Source organism: Urocitellus parryii, chromosome 1 (assembly GCF_045843805.1).
Source record: "Urocitellus parryii isolate mUroPar1 chromosome 1, mUroPar1.hap1, whole genome shotgun sequence".
NCBI classification, from domain to species: Eukaryota; Metazoa; Chordata; class Mammalia; order Rodentia; family Sciuridae; genus Urocitellus; species Urocitellus parryii.
Window position 1 is genome coordinate 262,566,807 of NC_135531.1, and position 20,705 is coordinate 262,587,511.

The 20,705-nt window shown below is 35.7% G+C and overlaps 2 protein-coding genes across 3 annotated transcripts in view; one reads left to right on the forward strand and one right to left on the reverse strand.

Annotated features, from left to right (window-relative positions):
• Positions 1–20,705, reverse strand: part of Abca12 (ATP binding cassette subfamily A member 12) — a 157,107-nt gene that overhangs the window by 11,525 nt on the left and 124,877 nt on the right. For both annotated transcript variants that reach the window (XM_026402361.2, XM_026402360.2), the window contains exons 36-44: positions 19,888–19,981; positions 17,388–17,515; positions 15,678–15,765; positions 12,441–12,546; positions 6,489–6,543; positions 5,741–5,918; positions 4,151–4,266; positions 2,988–3,147; positions 1,718–1,971 (exon numbers count right to left, since the gene is read on the reverse strand). In XM_026402361.2, the coding sequence (XP_026258146.2) occupies positions 1,718–1,971; positions 2,988–3,147; positions 4,151–4,266; positions 5,741–5,918; positions 6,489–6,543; positions 12,441–12,546; positions 15,678–15,765; positions 17,388–17,515; positions 19,888–19,981 (1,179 nt within the window). The remainder of the gene's footprint in view (positions 1–1,717; positions 1,972–2,987; positions 3,148–4,150; positions 4,267–5,740; positions 5,919–6,488; positions 6,544–12,440; positions 12,547–15,677; positions 15,766–17,387; positions 17,516–19,887; positions 19,982–20,705) is intronic.
• Positions 12,907–13,537, forward strand: LOC113177066 (histone deacetylase 8-like). Its single transcript, XM_077802341.1, has 2 exons — positions 12,907–12,929; positions 13,041–13,537. Exons 1-2 carry the CDS (start codon positions 12,907–12,909, stop codon positions 13,339–13,341), a joined length of 324 nt encoding a protein of 107 aa, XP_077658467.1. The 3' UTR covers positions 13,342–13,537.

Here is a 20,705-nt window from a genome sequence, read left to right on the forward strand (position 1 = left end):
ACCCAGTGATTTTACATCAATGATTTTGAAAGATCAGCACTTAATTTTGATATGTTCTAATGTGTTTTCACTTTGCTGAAAGTATAACATCCATTATTATGCTTCTTTTAAATTTTATCATGTACTCTGTGATGCAAATAACTAAAAAAACTAGTATGAACTCTCTTCACCATATTCACCATGATATTTAGGGAGTGGTTTTGTTTTCCATGCCTTAAATGTTTACAGATCCACTGTTAAAATTCTGAACCCTAAATTCAGTAACAAGGAGATAAAAATGTGTCTTAAGTTATCTCCAAGAGGGGTTCAGAATTATTAGTAAAATCAACAACTACCAGCCCAAGAACAGCCATCATGTTTTTAAAACAATAAACAAACTAACAGAAAAACCCTCCTCTTCCTCTTCTTCACCTCTCTCTCTTTCTCTCAAAATTATGGTAACACAAAACATGAAATCCATTTTCTAAACTAAGCTTTAAGTATACAATATGGTAGCGTTAACTATATGCACAATGCTATAAGCAGATCTATTTTAAAATTATCAATAATAGGGCATCATTCTTCATTCTATATGCTTTTCACTAGCAATGTCTCACTCAGGATCTAGACAAAATTTTAGGGTTATCAGCTCTGCAAACTCACTAAGTTCCAAACCCACCTCAATATCTTGCCTAACAAATACCAAAACCAAACCAAACAAGTAAAATGTGAAAATCCAACACATCAATCCAGGTCTTCCTCATAATATCTCTGTTTATTTTAATGATAGGTCCAGAGACTCTAATTGTGATGTTTTTTCTTTGAATCTTCCCTATTAGAAAATCCATTCAGAACAGTGCCTTATACTGTTCTGCCATGAATCATTTCTATTTCTATCCTCATGGAGAGCTTTTGCTCCCCATCTAGATTGCTACAGGAGCCTCAAGCTGTGCCAGTGTCTGACTGTCCCATTCTGCTCTGCACTAGCTCCACAAAATGGCACCCCCCAAAGCACTATTTGATCATGGCACTCTCTGTTCAAGACATTTAATGAACTACCATTTGTTTTCGGAATAAAGTCCAAATCTCTTCACCAAGGATTCAAGATGCATAATGTTGTATTTCTGAATATATGCCCATAATTTAATTAGTCTTTAAACAAAGGACATTCTGGTTGTTTCCATTCTTTTGCTGTTAAAGATGGTTACTATGATGAGCAGTTTTCTTATATATAAATAATCCTGCATTTATGAAAACACGTCTGTACAAAAATTTACTATAAATAGAAGTGCTGTGTCACTGTAATGGGCACTTCTTTTCATTTATGGTGCTATCCTCACTTTATTTCGACTTGTTTTTCCCAAACTCATTGCCTACATGGCACATACTCAATCCTCTTTCTCATTTCTTCCCATGAAAGTGTTTTCTATCCTACTAAACTCAATTTGTGTTTATGCATGTATTTTCTCTCTGCCACTGAATCTTACTCTTTAAGGATAACAATTGTACTTATTTAATTTTTTCCTTATTCTAGAGCAAACCTTGTAGAAACATAGGAAGGTGAGATAACTACTTATTAGAATGAAACAAATAACAAATTACACTACAAAATTTTTAAAGTTTTTGACCAAAACATTCCCATACTACTAATGGAAAAATGGGCTATTGACCCCCTCCCTGCCTATTTGAAACTGAACTCCATCATGGATGTCAAAAACTGTGCTTTCATTATATTTACCTGAACTTTTTTATTAGCCATTCGTTGATTAAAAGTCGCAAGAGAAAAAACATGGTGCCCTGGGAGACCAAAGCCACAAACATTGCACCAAGTTTGTTCATTTCAAAAGTTTCGCTTGGGTATTGCACTCCATATGCTTTTAAGAAGTCCAGGACTGACTGTTGTTGTGATAGTTCAATCAAACCATAGCCAAAACAGAATTGAGGAAAAATCAGGAAAATTCGCTTCAGGGTTTCAGAAATAAGCTCTAAAGTCTAAAAATGAGAAATAACAAGAAAGCTCAGTGTCAGAACTCCAACAAATGAACAAACATGTAAAGTTAGATGTAGACAAATATTGAGAATTCTGTCTGGATCAGCCATTATTTCTCATGTATGCTGAATTTGCATAAACATATTTACTATAACCAAAGTTTATTATTGAAATGCAAGTAAAGAGAGTGTTTTCCTTGAGGTGACCTAAGGTGTTAGGCCCATGTCTAGAGGCAAAATCACTTCTAGATCTTCCTCAGACTTTGGGAATGTAGGACTAGCCAGGGTCCCCATAAGGGAGGGCTTGGTTCAGAACCTAAGGTGATATCCATTTGGAGAGGGACTAAAAAGGCGAAATGAGATGGGAGGAGTGTCAACATCTCAAAAAAGGAGCAAATGGCTCATTTTCAACATTATTCACACTTGAGGCCAACTACTTCCACCTCGTGAATTTTCCTCCTCCTGGTGTGTGCTTGTTGGTCCCTCAGTTCACTTCATTTCCTCTCTATTCTTTTCTGTTTGTGCTTCTCACTAATCGTAACTCTCAGCTCTGAATGGAAAGTGATGCTTACCATGAAGTAGATTCCAACACGTGATTGAAAGGGAACGGATTAGGTTTTTCCCATATGAATGTTCCCATGAATCCTAACCCACAGTCACTTAACTGAGCCATTCTCCTTGACACCACCATACGATAAGGCTTTGTTAATGAGGGAAATGTCTAGCTGACCAATTGGTGGCATGATTTATGAACTACCACACAATATATCTGATTTCACCTCCATCACTCCATTCAAGACCTAGCCAATGTCAATAGTTTTTGACTCTCAGGAAATACAATAATAAGCATTAACCTAGGTGGAGTTTATAGAGAAGTTTTTAAAGCTGTAGCTTTAATAGAAGCAAATAATATTTCTTTCTATTTATAGAAGACAGAAGAAAGAAAAATCTTTCCACCTTGAACATGTTAAAGCTTCTGATACATTCACTGAACTTGAACAGACTAAGAGGGACCTCACCGGATCATTAGGCTTTTCCTTGGATAGGAAGTATACCACCGACAGGGAAACGATGGAATTGATGCCAAAAAACAGGTTGACACAGACGTAAGTGATGAAGGCCATTCCTGTTTCATGAAAGAGACCAGCCAGCAAGTACATCCAAGAAAACGTGGCATACCTACGGGTTCATCATACAAAGAATTAAAATTACACCTTAATTATCCCATTTTATAAAGCAATAAACACCTAGATGGGTTTCTAAAGTAAAAGCAAACATTAGGGATGAGCTGCCAAGCCTTGTAGCTAGATCTCATTTTCATTCCTCTTTTTGACAAAAAAAACAAACAAACACCCAAAGGATGTTTTTTAAATGATAGCAAGAAGCCTCTTTTTGAAAAGGAATCTCGAACAGTCAGTCCTATATCATTACAACTACAAATTATTCCCCCGTGGGGGTGGTTGTAATCCTTTCCAGGCAAGACTTTTGTTGCTCAGAATTATGAGTTCAATCTGTATAAATCTTATAATTTAAAGTTGAGGGGAAAGAATGGCATCATTGTAGGTCAGCTAAGCAGATAGGACCTGGTGAAAAGCTGGGAAGCTTGTTTTGAGCAAACTTAAACAACACTGGAGGAAATTAAATAACACTAGACACACAAAGGTCTTGTATTAGTGACAATAGCTAACCAAGGGATACTACCCACGAATTCAGAGCAGGGAGACTGCTATGCTAAGCACTGATTATGTCGCCTTGTATTAGCCTAATGTGAAAACAACAATGTTATGTGTGTCCTGTTAGGCATCTCTAAAAAGATAAAGTCTATGTAAATTTATACACCTTATAAATGCTATATGTATTCATATAATTTGTCAAAACCTTTGTATATGCATTTCCCTGGTCATTCTAAAGCCTGTGTTTTTGTATAGATTAGATTATATATGTAAATTGGTAAGTATAACACTTGGCACCCAGTAAGTGCTCTTTAATAATAACAACACTAATTTTCAGAGGCATTACACTTTACAGACTATGGACTAGCAATTGTAATGTATCATTAGTCATCACTCATGTCAAATGAAACCCCAAGACAACTGCAAATTAGCTAATGAGGTTGAGGTCCTATTTGTGTCTAGGAGCATTTGATTCTGTTAGTTCTTTCATTGCTCAATCAGCAGCTTACCCAAACAGCAGAAGGAGGAGAGAAACAGCACCTAGGTTGCTTTCATTGTAGAAGGCAGGTAATTTGAAAATTGCAATGACACCAATGGAAAATGCTACAGGGACCAAGTAGAAGACCTATGGGAATATGTAAAACAATATTTAATACATGGCAAATACCTTTTTTAAAAATCAATAAGCTATCTAGTTTAAAGCTTCAATAAGTTGACCTAGATAGATTTGAAGGAATGAATTTTTATTTATGTTCCTGTTGCTTGTAATGTTCAGCTTATTTTACATTGATTTTACTTGAGAATTTGTCTCCTCCAATATGAGGTAAAACCAGTTTCTCTCTTTGTAGATATACAAGAAGTCCCAGGTGTTCCTGCCTCCAGGCTTTAACACTTGGGATCATTCAGTGACAGAGGTTCAGTGAAAAAGATAAGACAGCCAGGTATCTTGGTATTAGAGGCAGCCCTTAAAGTATTGATTTCAGTTTGAATGCTGCAGCTCTCAGATGGTTGATTTCTAAGGCTCGGTTATCTGTGTGAGACACTCTGTGCAAAACAGCAGGGCAGTGGGACCCACACATTCTTGGAATCACAGGTGTATGAACAAAGAACTCAGTATTCTGTTGGCAAGTAGAAATGCTAAAAGTGGAAGAATTTGAGGCAAGGTGCAAACAGTGGTGGTGGTAATTTACTTTGGGGTGTTTTGGGGTGGAATGGGAATGGAAATCTCCTAAATTGGAATGAGCACCAGATATCAGACCACAGAATCTCAGTTGTAAGTAGACTTTCAAAGAAGGATATCCTTGAAGCTTTCTTAACATGAAAGTGTCTACGAAGTCCGGAGTACTCATTACCATTCTCTTGGATTTGGCTTCTAACAATGAACACATTTCAGACCTCACTGGATACATTAACAAAATAGATATGCGGTTAATTACTCTCCAACTCTTCAACCCAATGATCTTGACAACAACTCAGGCAATTTCACCATAATCACAGGCAAATGCATCCTCATCCTGGGCTTTTGGCCAACACTGGCACGTTTCAAGTCAAGAATAACCATCTGAACTTTGGGAACATTTTTATGCAAATGAGACAGACATCAATAAAATACATTCCTTCTTTTCCCTGATAATCTTCTCTAATGTGTCATTCAGTAGGGACTGCTACTCCGAATTTTTCACGATTACTTGATTAAATTTTTATAATCTTGATTACTTGGCACAATTAGATAAGGCTGTTTTACTGCTCAGCTTCTATTTCTCCACAGTAGTGGTTCTAAGACTTCAGTGTCCTTAAAGTCACCTGGGGGAATCTTGCTTAAAATGCCTACTCTCCACACTCCACTCCCAAGATACAGATTTAATCCATTTGGACTGGGGCCCAGGAACCTACATATTGACAAGTGCTCTTAGAATCTGATATAACCCAGAGATGAGCAAAGGCAGTTTTCTCTGTCCTCCAAACACTGGACTCAAAATTATTTTTTCCTAATTTACTGTCCTTATGCTAATAATTCCAACAACTAAAGTAAATAACTCTTGAATATTAAACTCTGCCAAATGAATCCTATCTTTCTTGCAATGACATAAGTTACTCACCATATCGTAAATGAAGTTTGTTACCCAGTAGCATGTCACACCAATGCCTGAAATGTGCTGCAACTGCTTGGCTTTGGTCTGATGTTCCCTTACGACATAGGTGACAAAGCTGGCGGTGGTGACAGAATAACCCATCAGGATGGACAGTGCCACTAAAATATCGATTAAACTGCTGATTCTATGGTGAACAATGGGAAGAGGAAAGCACACATAAGTTTTGGAACTCTTTTCCTTTCAGGAAGATTCATGACTCAAACCACCAACAAAACAGTACAAGAGTTGGCTATGACACAAATAAGGCCTCCTTCAAGACAGCCAGATAATATCTTTGACATGACTCCACTGTGACCCTGGAATAAATGTAGTTCCAACGCATCTGAATTGACTAAGGATATTTGATAGAAAAACCTCGGTCTCCAAGGGTTACAGCATGTATGCAAGGGATGTATGGATCTGGGGCATAGAAACGGGACTTGCCTGTTAAGCATCGAAGGCAGAATGATGAAGCCCTTATGCACCTGACTCGGAAAAGCAGCAGACGGAGCTCATCTGCAGTCCACAAGCTCTACTTGGCAACCCACTCTGCACCCTTTCAGAAACTTCCTTTTAACCCAGTCAGTGACTTTATATAACCAGCCCTTCTAGACTGACTTTCATTCGGATGCAACTGTGATTTCCAATTAGAGCACTTTTACAGAGTCTCAGCCATGCCAAGGAGAAAGAAGTCATAGCAGAGATATCTACTCACGTGGCCTGTTCCTGATCTTGCACACCTGGATAAGGATGGCTATACATGATAATGCCTGAAAGAGGAGATGATTCATCCATTAGTAACTATTCAGTTCATCAGAAATCCCAATTTTTAGATGAATAATATATAATGCTTTTCTCCTTAGACTCTAATCTAAAGGATTTTACTTTGGGGAATTTTCTTTTAAAGGAAATTAATTTCTCCCCAATCCTGTGAGTGCTATGATTGGTGGCACTTTTGTAAAAAGAAAAGTTGTGTCTTGGAAGGAACAAGCATTTACATTTCTCATAGAGCATGTCTTCTTCTACTACATTAAAAAATTGTTTTCTACTTTCTTCTCCTTTTTCATATGTATGTTTGTATTCAGCAGCACTTCATAAACTGGAATACATTTAAATAAGCAATTCAAAAGGGTACCAATTACATGAGAGTCCCCTAGAGAACAGACCCAACTCTGGAACACTCCTTCTCACTCAACTACTTAGAAGATGCTTCATTCTAGAGTTCTATCAGAGTAGGGGTTGGGCGCTCCAGCCATGCATTTCCATTGAGACAGGGAGGCCCAGAGAGATTCAGAGGTATTAGCTGGCTCCAGAAAGGCAGTCATTTAATTCAAACACAGTCCCAAATTATTGGAATCTCCTAGGGTTTGTTATACTTTCTGAGTTAGAAGCAAGTCTGCCTTCAGTCCCCTTCCTTACAGGACCTTGATTGGCCAGACTGAAAAATTGGACAGACATTAGATTCCCAAAGACCACCACATGAAGACAATGTCTATGCTGTCTGAGCAAATATGGGAAAGAATGATGGGGAATGGAGTGTGAATTGTCTCCTAAATACGTCTTCCTATGGGTTGTAAACTGAGCAAGAACTTGCTCACTTACTGCTCATCTACAATCTGCTCATGGCATTAGGATACTCAGGGGCAGTGCCCAAATATTATAGATGATTCTAAAGACGATTCTCTTCCTCAACTAAATTTATAATTTTTATTAAAAATAATGTGTCATATTTTGAATTTGAGTCCTGCAATGGATATATGTTAAAGAAAAAATATATATGTAGTTAAAGAAACTAACAGCAAAAACCAGTTTGACCAACAATCTTAATCACAACATGGAATGTATTTTTTTTTTTTACCTTTTGTGTAAGTTAATGGGCCCTTTTTTTCTGAGGTTATATTTTCATTAGGGGCTCTGCTTAAACCCTGCTAAATTATAATATAGACAAGGAAAACTTGCCTTTTATTTCTGCTTTGTAGTTCAGAATTAAGAAATATTCTACTTCAGGGCTAGGTTTTAGCTCAGTGGTAGAATGCTTACCTAGCATGGATGAGGCACTGGGTTTGATCCTCAGCACCACATACAAATATAAATAAATAAATAAAAAGGTATTGTGTCCATCTACAACTAAAAAAATTTAAAAAAAGAAATACTCTACTTAATCAGAGGAATCTTTGCAAGTACATTTTCCTTTACTATATAAAATCCTATGGAACCAGTTGTTTTCATACATATCTTTAGCAATATCAAGTAAATGCATCAGAATTAGAATCCTATATCAAAATTGTTTCTGTAGGTCCTACACAAAGATTGGCTGATGGATGCTCACTGAATCAAATCAAATCTTAAAATTTCAATTAATACTTTCCCTACATACAATATATTTACTAAGAAGAAGGCATCTATACTACTGCAATAAAAACAGACACATAGACCAATGGTACAAAATAGGAGACAAAGGAACAAACTATACATCTACAGTCATCTGATCCTTAACAAAGGTGCCAATAACATACACTGGAAAAAAAAAGCAAGCCTCTTTAATAAATGGTGCTGGGACAACTGGTTATATGTATGTAGCAGAATGAAACTAGACCCTATTTCTCATCCTGCACAAAAACCAACTCAAAATGGATCAAAGATCTAGGAATTAGGTTAGAAATTACATAACTCATAGAAGAGAAGGTAGGGTCAACATTTGAGCACATAGGCACAGGCAACAACCTTCTTCCCAATGGGACCCTAAAGCTCAAGAAATAATGCCAAGAGTTGATAAATGGGACAGCATCAAATTAAAAAGCTTCTGTACAGCAAAATAAACAATTAAGAATGTGAAAAGAAAATCTGCATAATGGAAGATCTTTGCTAAAGGATTAAAATCTAGAATATATAAAGAACTCAAAAAACACTAGAACCCCTCCAAATCACCCAGTTAATAAATGAGCAAACAAAATACACACTTTTCAAAAGAAAAAAAATACAAATGGCCAACAAAGATGTGAAAAATGTTCAATATCATTAGCAATAGGGAAATGCAAATCAAAACTATACTGAGATTTCATTTTAAACCAGTCAGAATGGCAGTCATCAAGAATACAAACAATAGATGGTGCCTGAATGTAATCCCAGCGGCTTGGGAGGCTAAGGCAGGAGGATCAAGAGTTCAAAGCCAGCCTCAGTAAAAATGAGGCTTGCTAAGCAACTCTGTAAGACTCTATATCTAAATACAATGCAAAAAATAGGGCTGGGGATGTGGCTCAGTTGTCGAATGTCCCTGAGTTCAATCCCCTGTTACTCATCCCTCAACAAAAAAGAATACAGTAATAAATGCTGGAAAGAGTGTGGGGGAAAAGGAACACTTTTACACTGTCAGTTGGACTATAAATTAGTACATCCACTATGGAAATCAGTATGGAGGTTCCTTAAAAGATTAGGCATGGAACCACCATATGACCCAGCTATACTAATCCTTGGTATTTATCCTAAAGGATTAAAGTCATCATAACTATAGTGACATATGCATACCCATGTTTATAGCAGCAAAATGCACAATAGCTGAACTATGGAACCAGCCTAGATGTCCATCAAAGAATAAAGAATGGATAAAGAACATGTGATGTGTGTGTGTGTGTGTGTGTGTGTGTGTAAATATGATGATAAATATATGTGGTATACACACACACAAATGGAGTTTTATTTGACCATAAGGAAAAATGAACTTATGTCATTTGCATGAAAATGACTGGAACTAGAGACCATTATGTTAAGCAAAATAAGCCAAACTCAGAAAGTCAAGGTCAGATGTTTTCTCTCATGTGGAAGTATAAAGGAAAAGGAAAGGAAAGGTGTGTGTTGGGGACGGATCTCAAGACAAGCAAAGGGACAGAAGTAGAGGAAAGGAAAGAGGGGGAGAGGGAGGGGAGGGGGAAGTGCTGGGGAGTGATATTGACAAAATTATGCTGTATATTGTGTTCATGTCTATAACAACAAATCCCACCGTTATGTGCAACTGTTATGCCCCAATTAAAAAATATGGTGAAGAAAATATTTCGAAGAAGAAAGGTGGCATGTTATGCCATGTCTACAGATGCAAAGCTAAAAGGAGATGTTTCCATTGGCCATAGCTGCGAACACTGGTGTGGAAGGAGCAATGAAGACTGAACACTGGTGTGGAAGGAGCAATGTGTTAGTGCTTTTGAGAAAAAGAGTTTAGTTGTATAATATTTGTTTGAGAAAACAAACAAATCAGGGCTCTTTGGGAAGAAAGACAGAATTTCATGAAAAATTAACCACTAGAGGGAACCACACGAATATAATAGATATTGACATTGCAAAGAAAAGCTAATTAAAACATTTTTATTAGCATGCTAGAATTTTTTAAAAAATCAATTTTATAGCTAAAGTAAAATCCCGATTCATGCAGCATCCAGCGAAGGTTTCTTTGAATATGTAATGTGTTAGGGGCAGGTGGTGGGAGAATAATTGGGTTCACTTTTAAAGACAAGTCCTATTACCATGGTAGGCCACGTCCATACATTACAAAACAATAAAAGTATTTTAGGATGATACAGATTTCTTTTTTTTTTTTTTTGAAGACATGAAACTCGTTACAGAGAGAGTAGAAAACTACCACTTTCATATATCTAATTAAGAAAAATTAATAAGAACTAAAAGTCAGACTATTATTAACCTCTTTATAACTCAACTTGAACCCTACATTTAAATAAAAAAAAAATAAATTTCAGCTTACGATCCATACAAAGTTTATGTTCTAGAATTCTTACTTTTTAAACCCTGTAACTTAAAAACAATGGTAGGAGCTACAACAAGACTGCCAGAGTCTAGAAAGGCTTGGGTTATCTTGTTCTAAGTAAATAACTCTACTTATAAAGGAAACCAGAATACTGCTTTTAAAAAGCGAGTGCCACGGACATCCTCTTGTTCTCTCTAGCTTTGCAATACTCTCCCCTAGTCATTTCTTTGGCTGTTTTACTTTCATTATCTGTCACAATATCTGTCTTTTGCTCTGAATAAAACATCCGACTGAAAGTCAAGTTTTCAACTTTACTTCAAACCAGGCTATACCAGACTTACCCAGCTTCAGTAGTACCATTTCATTTAATTTACCACTTTTGACTATGCCTTTTATTGATGCTCTAGATCTAAAGACTATCAATCTTTTTATTTTCTTTATGGTTCCTTCTGCTAGGAAAATGCCATAGCAGTTGGGGAAAAAAAAAATACTGTTCTCTCTGAAATAAAGACTCTTAATGATTCTGTTGCTGGGATGAGAATTTGATGCGATGGTTTACTTCTACAATCACCAGTCCATCTGGCAGGCCCCCTGATGCCCAACAGTAGGGAGATGAAAGAAAAGGGAGGAGTCAGCATTTCTCAAAGATAGTATGTATCTTTTTTCCTACTCAATAGACTATTTATTAGGCTCCTTCTTTGCCAGCAGATGTGTTACTTAGATTTTTGTTCTTTTTAATTATTATTTTTTTAGGATCAATATGGAAAAATAATTTGAGCAAGACTCAAAAAGATGAAATGGTCCAATGAACAGTAATTGAATTAGAAAAAGAAATAAATCAATTTCTTTTAGATTCCAACACTATTTTAAAAACTATCTGGGAGCCTTTTGGGAAATCCAGCTGAAGTAGACCTGAAGAGTTCAGAGAAGCAGTCTCAAGTCATAGTTTGAGTCTGGAATGACCCCCAAAGACTCATGTGCTTAAAGGAACGCTCCCCAAAGCACCAATGTTCAGAGGTGGGGCTTTCAGGAAATGATTAGATCATGAAGACTTGGAACTCAGCAGTGCATTCATCCTTTTGGGGGGTTGATAATTTGGATGGATCATTGGGAGGTGGGACCTAGTTGGAAGTCACTGGGGGTGGGAGGTACCTTCTTCTTTCTCTCCTTCCCAGCTGCTGTGAGCTAAGCAGCTTTCCTCAGCCATGCCCTTCTGCCATGATGTTTCTGCCTCAGAGCCTGCACACCATGGACTGAATCCTCTGAAACCATGAGCCAAATAAATCTTTTCCTCCTCTCAGTTGTGTTTTGGACACAGTGACAAAAAGCTGACTAACATAGCTAACACAGGAGAATTAGGAAAATGAACAAATAGGAGTCAGACAGCCTTGGGTTCAAATTCTACTTCTGGGAGAAATGATATCATCCTGAAGAGTGTTGAACAGATCAGCAATATTTTATATAAAGCATGCAACATATGGTGAGTGATCCATGGATCGTAATAGTTTGGGTAGGTGTAGAGGATTTTAGTTTAAAAGTTCCATCTTCGTGTTTAGGTTGGTGAATGATATTTATAAACATTAATTGTTTAGAAGTTTTGGCCTATAGATAAGTAAATAGTTTAAAGATATTTTCCTATGAGATATATCTTCTAGGTATGACTACAGACATGAGCAACAAGTTGGAGTTATTATCCTGAGTTGATAAATGAGAAAACTAAATTAACCTGAAGTTAAGGGAATTATCCAGAATGTTCCATCTGGCAGAAGTTACTACTTCTAAATTCCTCTTAAAGACCTGTGATTTAGATGCCATAAAATACCCGCCACTAGGAGGAAGTAGACATAATGTGCATTTTTATAGGGAGAGTAACAAAAGTTGCAGCAGGAGATGCCTTTGTGTAAGTAAGTTTACCATGCCGGGCAGCATCGTATTTTGACATGTTAACTCGCAGGAGGAAATTATTCAGGCTGTTGAGGTAAGCTGGAAGGGAATGATAGCCTTCTGGATCATACCACACCTGTTAAATTCCAAAACAAGGCAAGATCAATATTGTATTCAAATAAATTAGGCTGCCTTTAACATCTGATAGGCTAGCTTGTTCATATTTGAGGAGCAAGGACCAATTTCTCAATAACTTATTTCATCTTAGCAGATTATGAGCTATTCCCCAGGGTGCTGATCACAGACCCATGTTTCCAAATTAAAGATGGGCAGAGGTTAGGAAGACAGTTGTTCTGAGCAACAGCACAAAGGTATGAGCTATTCTAGAATCACAAAAATCTTGATCTTGAATCTTTTCTAGATCTTGAAATAAACTAGAGACATCACTGGTATCTCCATCTCTGCGGCAGATTCATGGGATTCTGAGTCTAGACTTATGTATTCTGACCCTCAAGAACAGTAGTTAAAAACAAATGGCATGTAAATCAGAATAGAAAAAGAAAGAAAGAGGAACATCCTCATCCCTGAAGCTATGTGATCATACCCTTAATGCCCTGCTTCACCATAGAGGATAGTGAAACCCAAAGTGGACTCCATGGAGGAGATGGCTACATTCCACACTGATGCCTATCTGCAGCATCTCCAGAAAGTGAGCCAAGAAGGAGATGAGGATCATCCGGACTCCATAGAATATGGGCTAGGTTATGACTGTCCAGCCACTGAAGGGATATTTGACTATGCAGCAGCTGTAGGAGGGGCTACAATGACAGCTGCCCAGTGCCTGATTGATGGGATGTGCAAAGTAGCCATTAACTGGTCTGGTGGATGGCATCATGCAAAGAAGCATCTTCTGACCGGTCCTTTCAGCTGATCCTGCCTGGAAACATGCCTGCAATGAATGTAAATTACTGAGTTTCTAGGGATTGCCTCAGTTCAGGTCTGAATTCCAGGGTGTTCTTGACACCTCTAGAACATCTCTGAAGATGGACTACAGGCCAACAAGCTTACATTTAACCAGCACTTCCCTATTATAATCACAATATTTGTTTAAACCTCTTCGTCCTCAAATACAGGTACAAATTCGTATATGCCATTTATTCATTGAATAAGCATTGATTAAAATCTTACTATATTTTAAGCATATGTTTATCATTGCTAATAAGCAAATATGTAGAAACTGAAGCAACATATATTTTTCCCCTACCAAGTTTGAAAAAAACTTTGTAACGAATATATCCAGGTGCTAGTAGAATTATAAGGAAAGTGGCTCAACCCTTTGGGAAACTTTGGAAGTGTTAAGTGTAGAAAAAAAATGTTTTTAACTGTTGACCTAGTAACAAGATTCTTGGCAATATGTTCTAAGGAAATCAAAAATCCTGCCCTCAAGAAATTCATATCTTAGGGATAAGACAGCAAATGATTTTATTTGAAAATTAAATAAGTGATTTTCAAAGAAAATTCTGTAAAAGGAGAGTAATAAAGAATGAATGCTAGTAGATATTAAACATATACAACTAGAATAACGAAAACATTGATACCACTAATATTAGATTAGACAGGTAATATGTAAGAGTTTATTATAAAAGATGAATTGCAAGTGAATGAGAATAGAAATGATTGTTCATAAATAATATTGTGACAGCTTGAAGAATTTATACCCTCATCCCCATAATAAACTAACATAAGTGGCAGTTGGATTGAAGAGTTAAATATAAAAAAGCTGATTATAAAAACTGAAATGAATGAATATTTATCAAGCTTCTAACAGGGACTCGTTTTCTAAGCTTAGGAAGTAATGGAGAATATTCTCAAAGGAAAAGATCCAAGCTGACTATATAAAATTTTAAAACCAGTATTACTTTTTAAAGTTTTTGGACCATTTTAAAAATAAAATCTAAACAGACTGAAAAAAAAAAAAGAAAAAGAAAGAAAGAAAACATGTATACAAGTACTGGGACTTTACTGACAAGGTTGACAACCTTGAAATCAGCCTACTAACTTCCTATTCCTGGCTATAACCCACAAGACAGTGAGTGACTTTACCTTCTACATTAATAACAGAATAGTTTAAAAAACTGGTGCACTCCAAATCAAATTGGTAATTCAAAATTGCAAATTTGATTTAGAGAGAAATTATTTCATATTAGAAACTCCATTGTTTTAAGCAAGAATATTTGCTCTGTGTGTGGAGAGGGAGGGGGAGGAAGAAAATGGGATATATTATAGGTCTTATAATATATATCACATAGGGATTTTGTGAGGAGGAAATTAGGTACTTTGTATGAAAGGTGATACTAATACTTGGCATATAATGGTCACTAAATTAAAATTAGTTTCCCCACTTCCTCCAGGACTGTATATGTCTCTTACTACCAAATGAGAAATAGGAGAAGGATAATTTAAAATCCCTATGACAGTCATTGATCATATAGGCAATCATATGTGCCTGATTCAATGACTAGCTGGTTTCAAAGCATAGATTTGATCTAGAAGAAAAAAAATATAACCAACATGATTATTTATCTCCACTGAGTTCTGTTAAATTTCCAGCTTTAATAAGAAGTGAGGCTAAATATATGTATGTACATACATGTACATAAAGAAAATAGTATGTAAAGAAAAATGCATAAAACATTAATGTGTGGTGTAACAAAAAATTACAGGTGGAGCGCACCATTTCAACACCCCATGGGATGAGAAATAAAATTTACTTGTGTCCAGAACTCCTTTTCCCCAGCCCTCTGTGTTTGTCCATTTCACAATCCTTTCTCTTTCCCCAGAAAAATATGGTTGAGTTTTGCTACCCTTAAAGTTTGTGGTAAAGGCAGTCAGCGTCTATTGCATATGAATAACGATTGGGAGTTTAATTCTACTTACTATATGAACCTAAGCGTTTTCACTTCCATAGCTGAATGTTTTGTTGAATGAATTTAAAACTATTTCTAAATTCTATTGCATATCAGCATTGTGGTTGTGGTTTTGGCTATTATGAGCAATATTCCTACACGCAGTTTTATCCCTAACTCCAGGTGCTTATCTGTTCATGTTTCCCTAGGGTACGTACACAGATTGAAATCACGGTGCTATAGGATATGCAAAATACCAACTGATTGTACACATGTTTTGTTTTTACCTCATAAAAATGTTTAAATGTGCCAATTTCCATCTTTATTTGTATGAGATCCTAGAAGAAAGACCATAATTTACCTTGGCAAGTGTTCTATTGGCAGGAACTCCTGTTATATCAAAACGGAGGTCATTAGTCAAACGCAGTCCAAAACTCCAACCTCCATATCTGCAAAGGGTAATAAGAGTTGTACTTGTTTTACTGGATAAAATCTTCATAAGTTGATCTCAATTACTTACATAGGAGCATGATTTTTTTCTTTCCATTAGGAACATATTTCCAGTATGAAATAAATGATGCCTGACATATTTTACATTTTCTTGATTCCTTTTATCATATTTTAGTCTCAAGTGTACATTATAAGTAAAGGTAGAAAGTCCTTCTAAACAATTGCTTATGTGCCATTCTAAAAATGAGAGGCAGTAATCCAATCAATTCCTCCATCTTAACTGAACCATGCACCATCTCAAAAGTCTTACTTTATATACAAACAGACATACAAAAAATTATGGTATATATGTGTAATAAGAATTGTAATGCAAAAAAAACCCAAAGTACATGTATAAAGACATGAATTGGCATGAACATAATTTATATACAAAGATATGAAAAATTGTGCTCTATATGTGTAATAAGAATTGTAATGCTAAAAAACCAGTAAGTAATACAAAATGATAATGTTAAAAAAGTCTTAATTTTAGTGCTTAAAACTCATTTATGGGGAATTAATAATAGAGCAATAAAATATCAGTTATCTTTTTTCAAGAGGCCCAATTTCTTCTATACCCCAAACTCTTTTTCCCTAGTTTATTCTCTGGTGCCATGTTTTTTCTCAGATGTTTGAAGGTGAGTTGAATTTATTTAACTACTTATCAGTTCATGGTATTCTAAAAACAAAAATGTTAATTTTTTGAATCCAAGTAGTAACTTCAAGTGTAGACCAATTTGGATGCCCATAAAATTAGGGTCCACCTACATAAATAATAGTGCAATGCAGCTCACATTTGAATTATCTTCTTGAAAGGGAGGTTTTAGAACTGTTTGTTTATAATAAACCTATTTCATTTATAATAAATATTTTATTGTAAGATATTCAAATATAGAAAATAAAAATATTTTATTGTTTATAATAAAAACTGCATTTATTGAAAACATTTCCTTGTATACCTATGCCTAAAAATTTCTGAAAGGATCTATATCAGAATATTAATAGTGATTATATCCGGGTGGAAGAAATATAGTGTTTTCTTCCTTTTGCTTATCTGTAGTTTAAAGTTATTTTACAGAGAATGTTAATTATTATCTTTAGACGCAAAGGAGGAAAGGAGAACATGACAGTTATTTGAAGCTCAAGAACTTTTCATCCCTGGTAAATGCTTAGGTGGCTTAGGCATGTGGCCTTGCTACACAGGTGGACACTTTGTCCACTCACAGATACATTTTAGGTTTTGAGATATTTTTATTGGAACTAAAGCCAACTGTTAACAAAAGTCATGCTTTCAAACATTTCAAATAGACATGATCCGGTCAACAATTTCTCTTTTCCTTTAAGAAAAACAATAAACAAGTTTATTAATATATTTTGAAGTCTAAAACAGCCAATGCTTTTTAGTTTGCTCAAATTAGTCTTAGAGACACTATTTAATACAAGAGACTCTTTAGACAACACTAAGAGCTTAACCATGTAAATCATCAATAGAAATTTGCAACTATCATCTCCACTGTCTCAAGTTTAGAAGTCAGTTACCATTAAAGTTACTAAGCAATAAATATGTCATAGAGTATTGTACCTTTTTTGGACAAACTCATTTGCAGTTGATATGAGATAATTTTCCATGTGGTGCCCAGTGAGATTATAAATTACTTGGGAAGAATAAGTTCTTCTATGAGGTGGAGAATAGTTAAATTTGGGACATTCCTGGAAAAAGAAATTAAAAATTAGTTTCCTTTCGGCTTGTGCTATGCAGATTAAGTAGATGATGTCAAGGAGTTTCAGTCTTCTGATTTGTCTATCACTGCAACTGGTGAAGTGTGATAAAATTGTCCTTTGACTCTAAAGAACTTTGAAAAAGAGGTCATCTTGCCTATGGCCAGGAAATTAGCATAAATAGTTATTATCACTGTAGAGCATATACATGTGTTTAGGGTTTGTGTAAAGTTAAGGACATAAGTTTAAAAATGTGTGACATTTCTTTCAGTTGCCACCAAGGCAGTGTTTTTGGAGAATAACACTAAACATAAAGATGCCACAAAATTCTCTCAAAAATTCAGAGAGTCAGGTACAGTAGTGTATGCCTATAATCCCAGCAGCTCTGGAGTCTGAGACAGGAGGACTTTAAATTCAAGACTAGCTTCAGCAATTTAGCAAGGCCTTAAGCAACTCAGTGAGAACTGGAGTGTTCAATCACTGAGTCACATCCCCGACCCTTTTTTAATTTTTATTTTGAGACAGGGCCACATTAAGTTGTTGAGACTTAAGTTGCTTAGGGCCACATTAAGTTGCTGAGACTGGCTTTCACCTTTTGATCCTCCTGCCTCAGTCTCCTGAGCTGCTGGGATGTGCCATCACTCCCAGCCTACTCACATTTCTGATGGGAACAAATAGATGTGTAATTGCAGGTCCCACAGGGTATGCATATTTTCCACACCAGTATGTACTGTCAAATAGTTTAAAAATTATTTGTACACAGTAAATTGACATCATGTTTGCCAACACTTGGAATTTTCCTTCTTCATTTTAGCCATTCTGGTGATTGTGGAATGGTATTGCTTTGTGGTTTTAATTTGTATTTCCCTGATGATTACCTGTTCATGTACTTACAGGCCATTTGGATATTCTCTTTGTGTAATGTCTATTTATTTTGCTATTTTCTACTACATAATCTTTTGTTTTGCTGATTTGCAGGAGTTATATATAATCTGAATATAAGTCCTTTATTGTATGTTGATACAACTACAATGTCACCTTCTACTCTACAGATTTCCTTTTTAACTCTCTTCTTTCAAAAATCTTAGGACTCGAGTTTATCCATAGAATATGTCTGATATACATAGCACCAATTATGCAAAGTGACACATTGTTATTAAACAGCTGAAAAAAACTGACATGTAGGTTAAAAATGTTTAAAGTCTATGTTTTTTGGATTAATAAAAATTACCCAGCTTCCAATTTTAAATATTAACTTAGCTGACTTTTACTGTGAATTAAAGAAATATATTAGGAATTGGCTAAATTAGATGAGGGATTAAAAAACTCTGACTGCTAAATGTAAGACTAATTTTAAATATTCAAGGATTCCAAAGGACTCTTATCAGATCCCAGCTCTTACTGTTAGTGGCTAACTTGCATCAAAATGGATTGCAGTCACTAAAATATGTCCAATCTAAAACATGGTAAACCATATGTCAAAGTTCAGGATACAACACATTTGTCACTTTGAATAAAATGTCACTAGATTCCACCTCTGTAACAAAATCGATATCATAATGATCCCTAGGGATTAATAGTGATATTTTCATCAATGTTCTTAAATTTTTAAAAATTTTTCAAAAGTTACTATGATAATTATATAAGCTTATGGAGTACAATGTTTGATTTGGATACATTTACAGTGATCAAATCAGGAACATTTAATTTCCCTAATGAACTTGATTCTCTTAGAAGTTGGGTGAATTAAATATGTGATGCATGCACAAATATAACACAATGAAACCCATTATTCTGTATAATTAAAATGCATTAATAAAAAAGTTTGGTGAACTAATAAGCTTGGAAAACAAAAGTCAGTATTCATAGGATATAGACAGAGTAAGTGAATGTTGGGTAATTTTTCCTCTTTCAGGAAGTGATTTCTTTCTTGCAGTCTGGAGGAGTTGCTTGGAAATATATGGACTTCCACTCTAGACCTACCCATAACTGACTTCCCCACTGACCATTACAGTGGCCGTCACACTGTATTTTCAAATATGACAGTTATGGTCTCATTTTGTCCCGTGAAACATACAGCTTTCCATTTAGAAGTGAACTGAGATCAGAAATTTATTTTTAGTTGGTTTCCACAAAGACCATCATAGAATTTGTTTCCTTTGGAAATTTGTCCTGAGTTGGATCTAAAACAGTGACTTGGAGCTCAAAGTCAATATTTTTGAGCTGCCCAGGTCCATATCTCTGAGCTCCTAGCTTCCATAAAATGAAATTATACGACTCCTTGGTAACCTGGATAGATCTTTCAAGGTTTGATATTTATTCCCTTTTTTTTTCTACTTTGCTAATACCAAATTCCATTTTACCTGGACATTTTCTGAGCAGGAACAAACACCAAAATTAGTGATAGGTTCTCCACTAGTGTTCCATCTTTCCAGACTGTCTTTCTTTAAACACCGTCTGCAAATAAAAATGAAATGTATGTATGTTTATTCTCATATTTACCTAGAAGCATATAAGAAGCACTTGGTATTAAATATAGGTGTGTAGTCTTATGTGCAATTTACCAGTTTTTATACTCCGAATATGACATTTTGTGGTGGTGGGGGTTGAGGGAGAGCATTTATTGATTAAACAGTGTTGGGATCAAAGCACATTAAATTGTCTTGCTTTGGTGGGATGAGGCTTTTTATTCCCTTTATTCTCCTTGCTCTCTTCATGCTCTCTTCTAACACAGGTAGGGGATGCTTTACCATAATAATCTACCAAGCTCAGATTGACATATATACTATTTTGACAGTTTAAATAAACAAATCAAATAGTGCAAAGACCAGGGAATTGGGAGTCAAGACTTAGGACTCAGGGTTAGCTATGCATCTACTATCTAGAGGTTTTTTAAAAATATTTTTTAGTTGTAGTTGGACACAGTATCTTTGATTTATTTATTTATTTTTATGTGGTTCTGAGGATCAAATCCAGGGCCTCGCCCGTGCTAGGTGAGCACTCTACAATTGAGCCACATGCCCAGTCCCACTATCTATAGAGTTCTTTAGGCAAGTTTCTAAGTCCCTTTGAGCCTTGGTTTGCAGAGCGGGATTAATAATGCACAGGGTCATGACTGTTAAATATAAGTGTGTATACAAAAGAGCAGACAAATTATAAGGCATTTGATGGTTCATTATTA

Coding starts and splice junctions, on each gene's coding strand:
- LOC113177066 (XM_077802341.1), top strand. CDS start 12,907: ATGTATTCTGACCCTCAAGAACA. Junction 12,930..13,040: donor TATTCTGACCCTCAAGAACA/GTAGTTAAAAAC, acceptor TTCACCATAGAG/GATAGTGAAACCCAAAGTGG.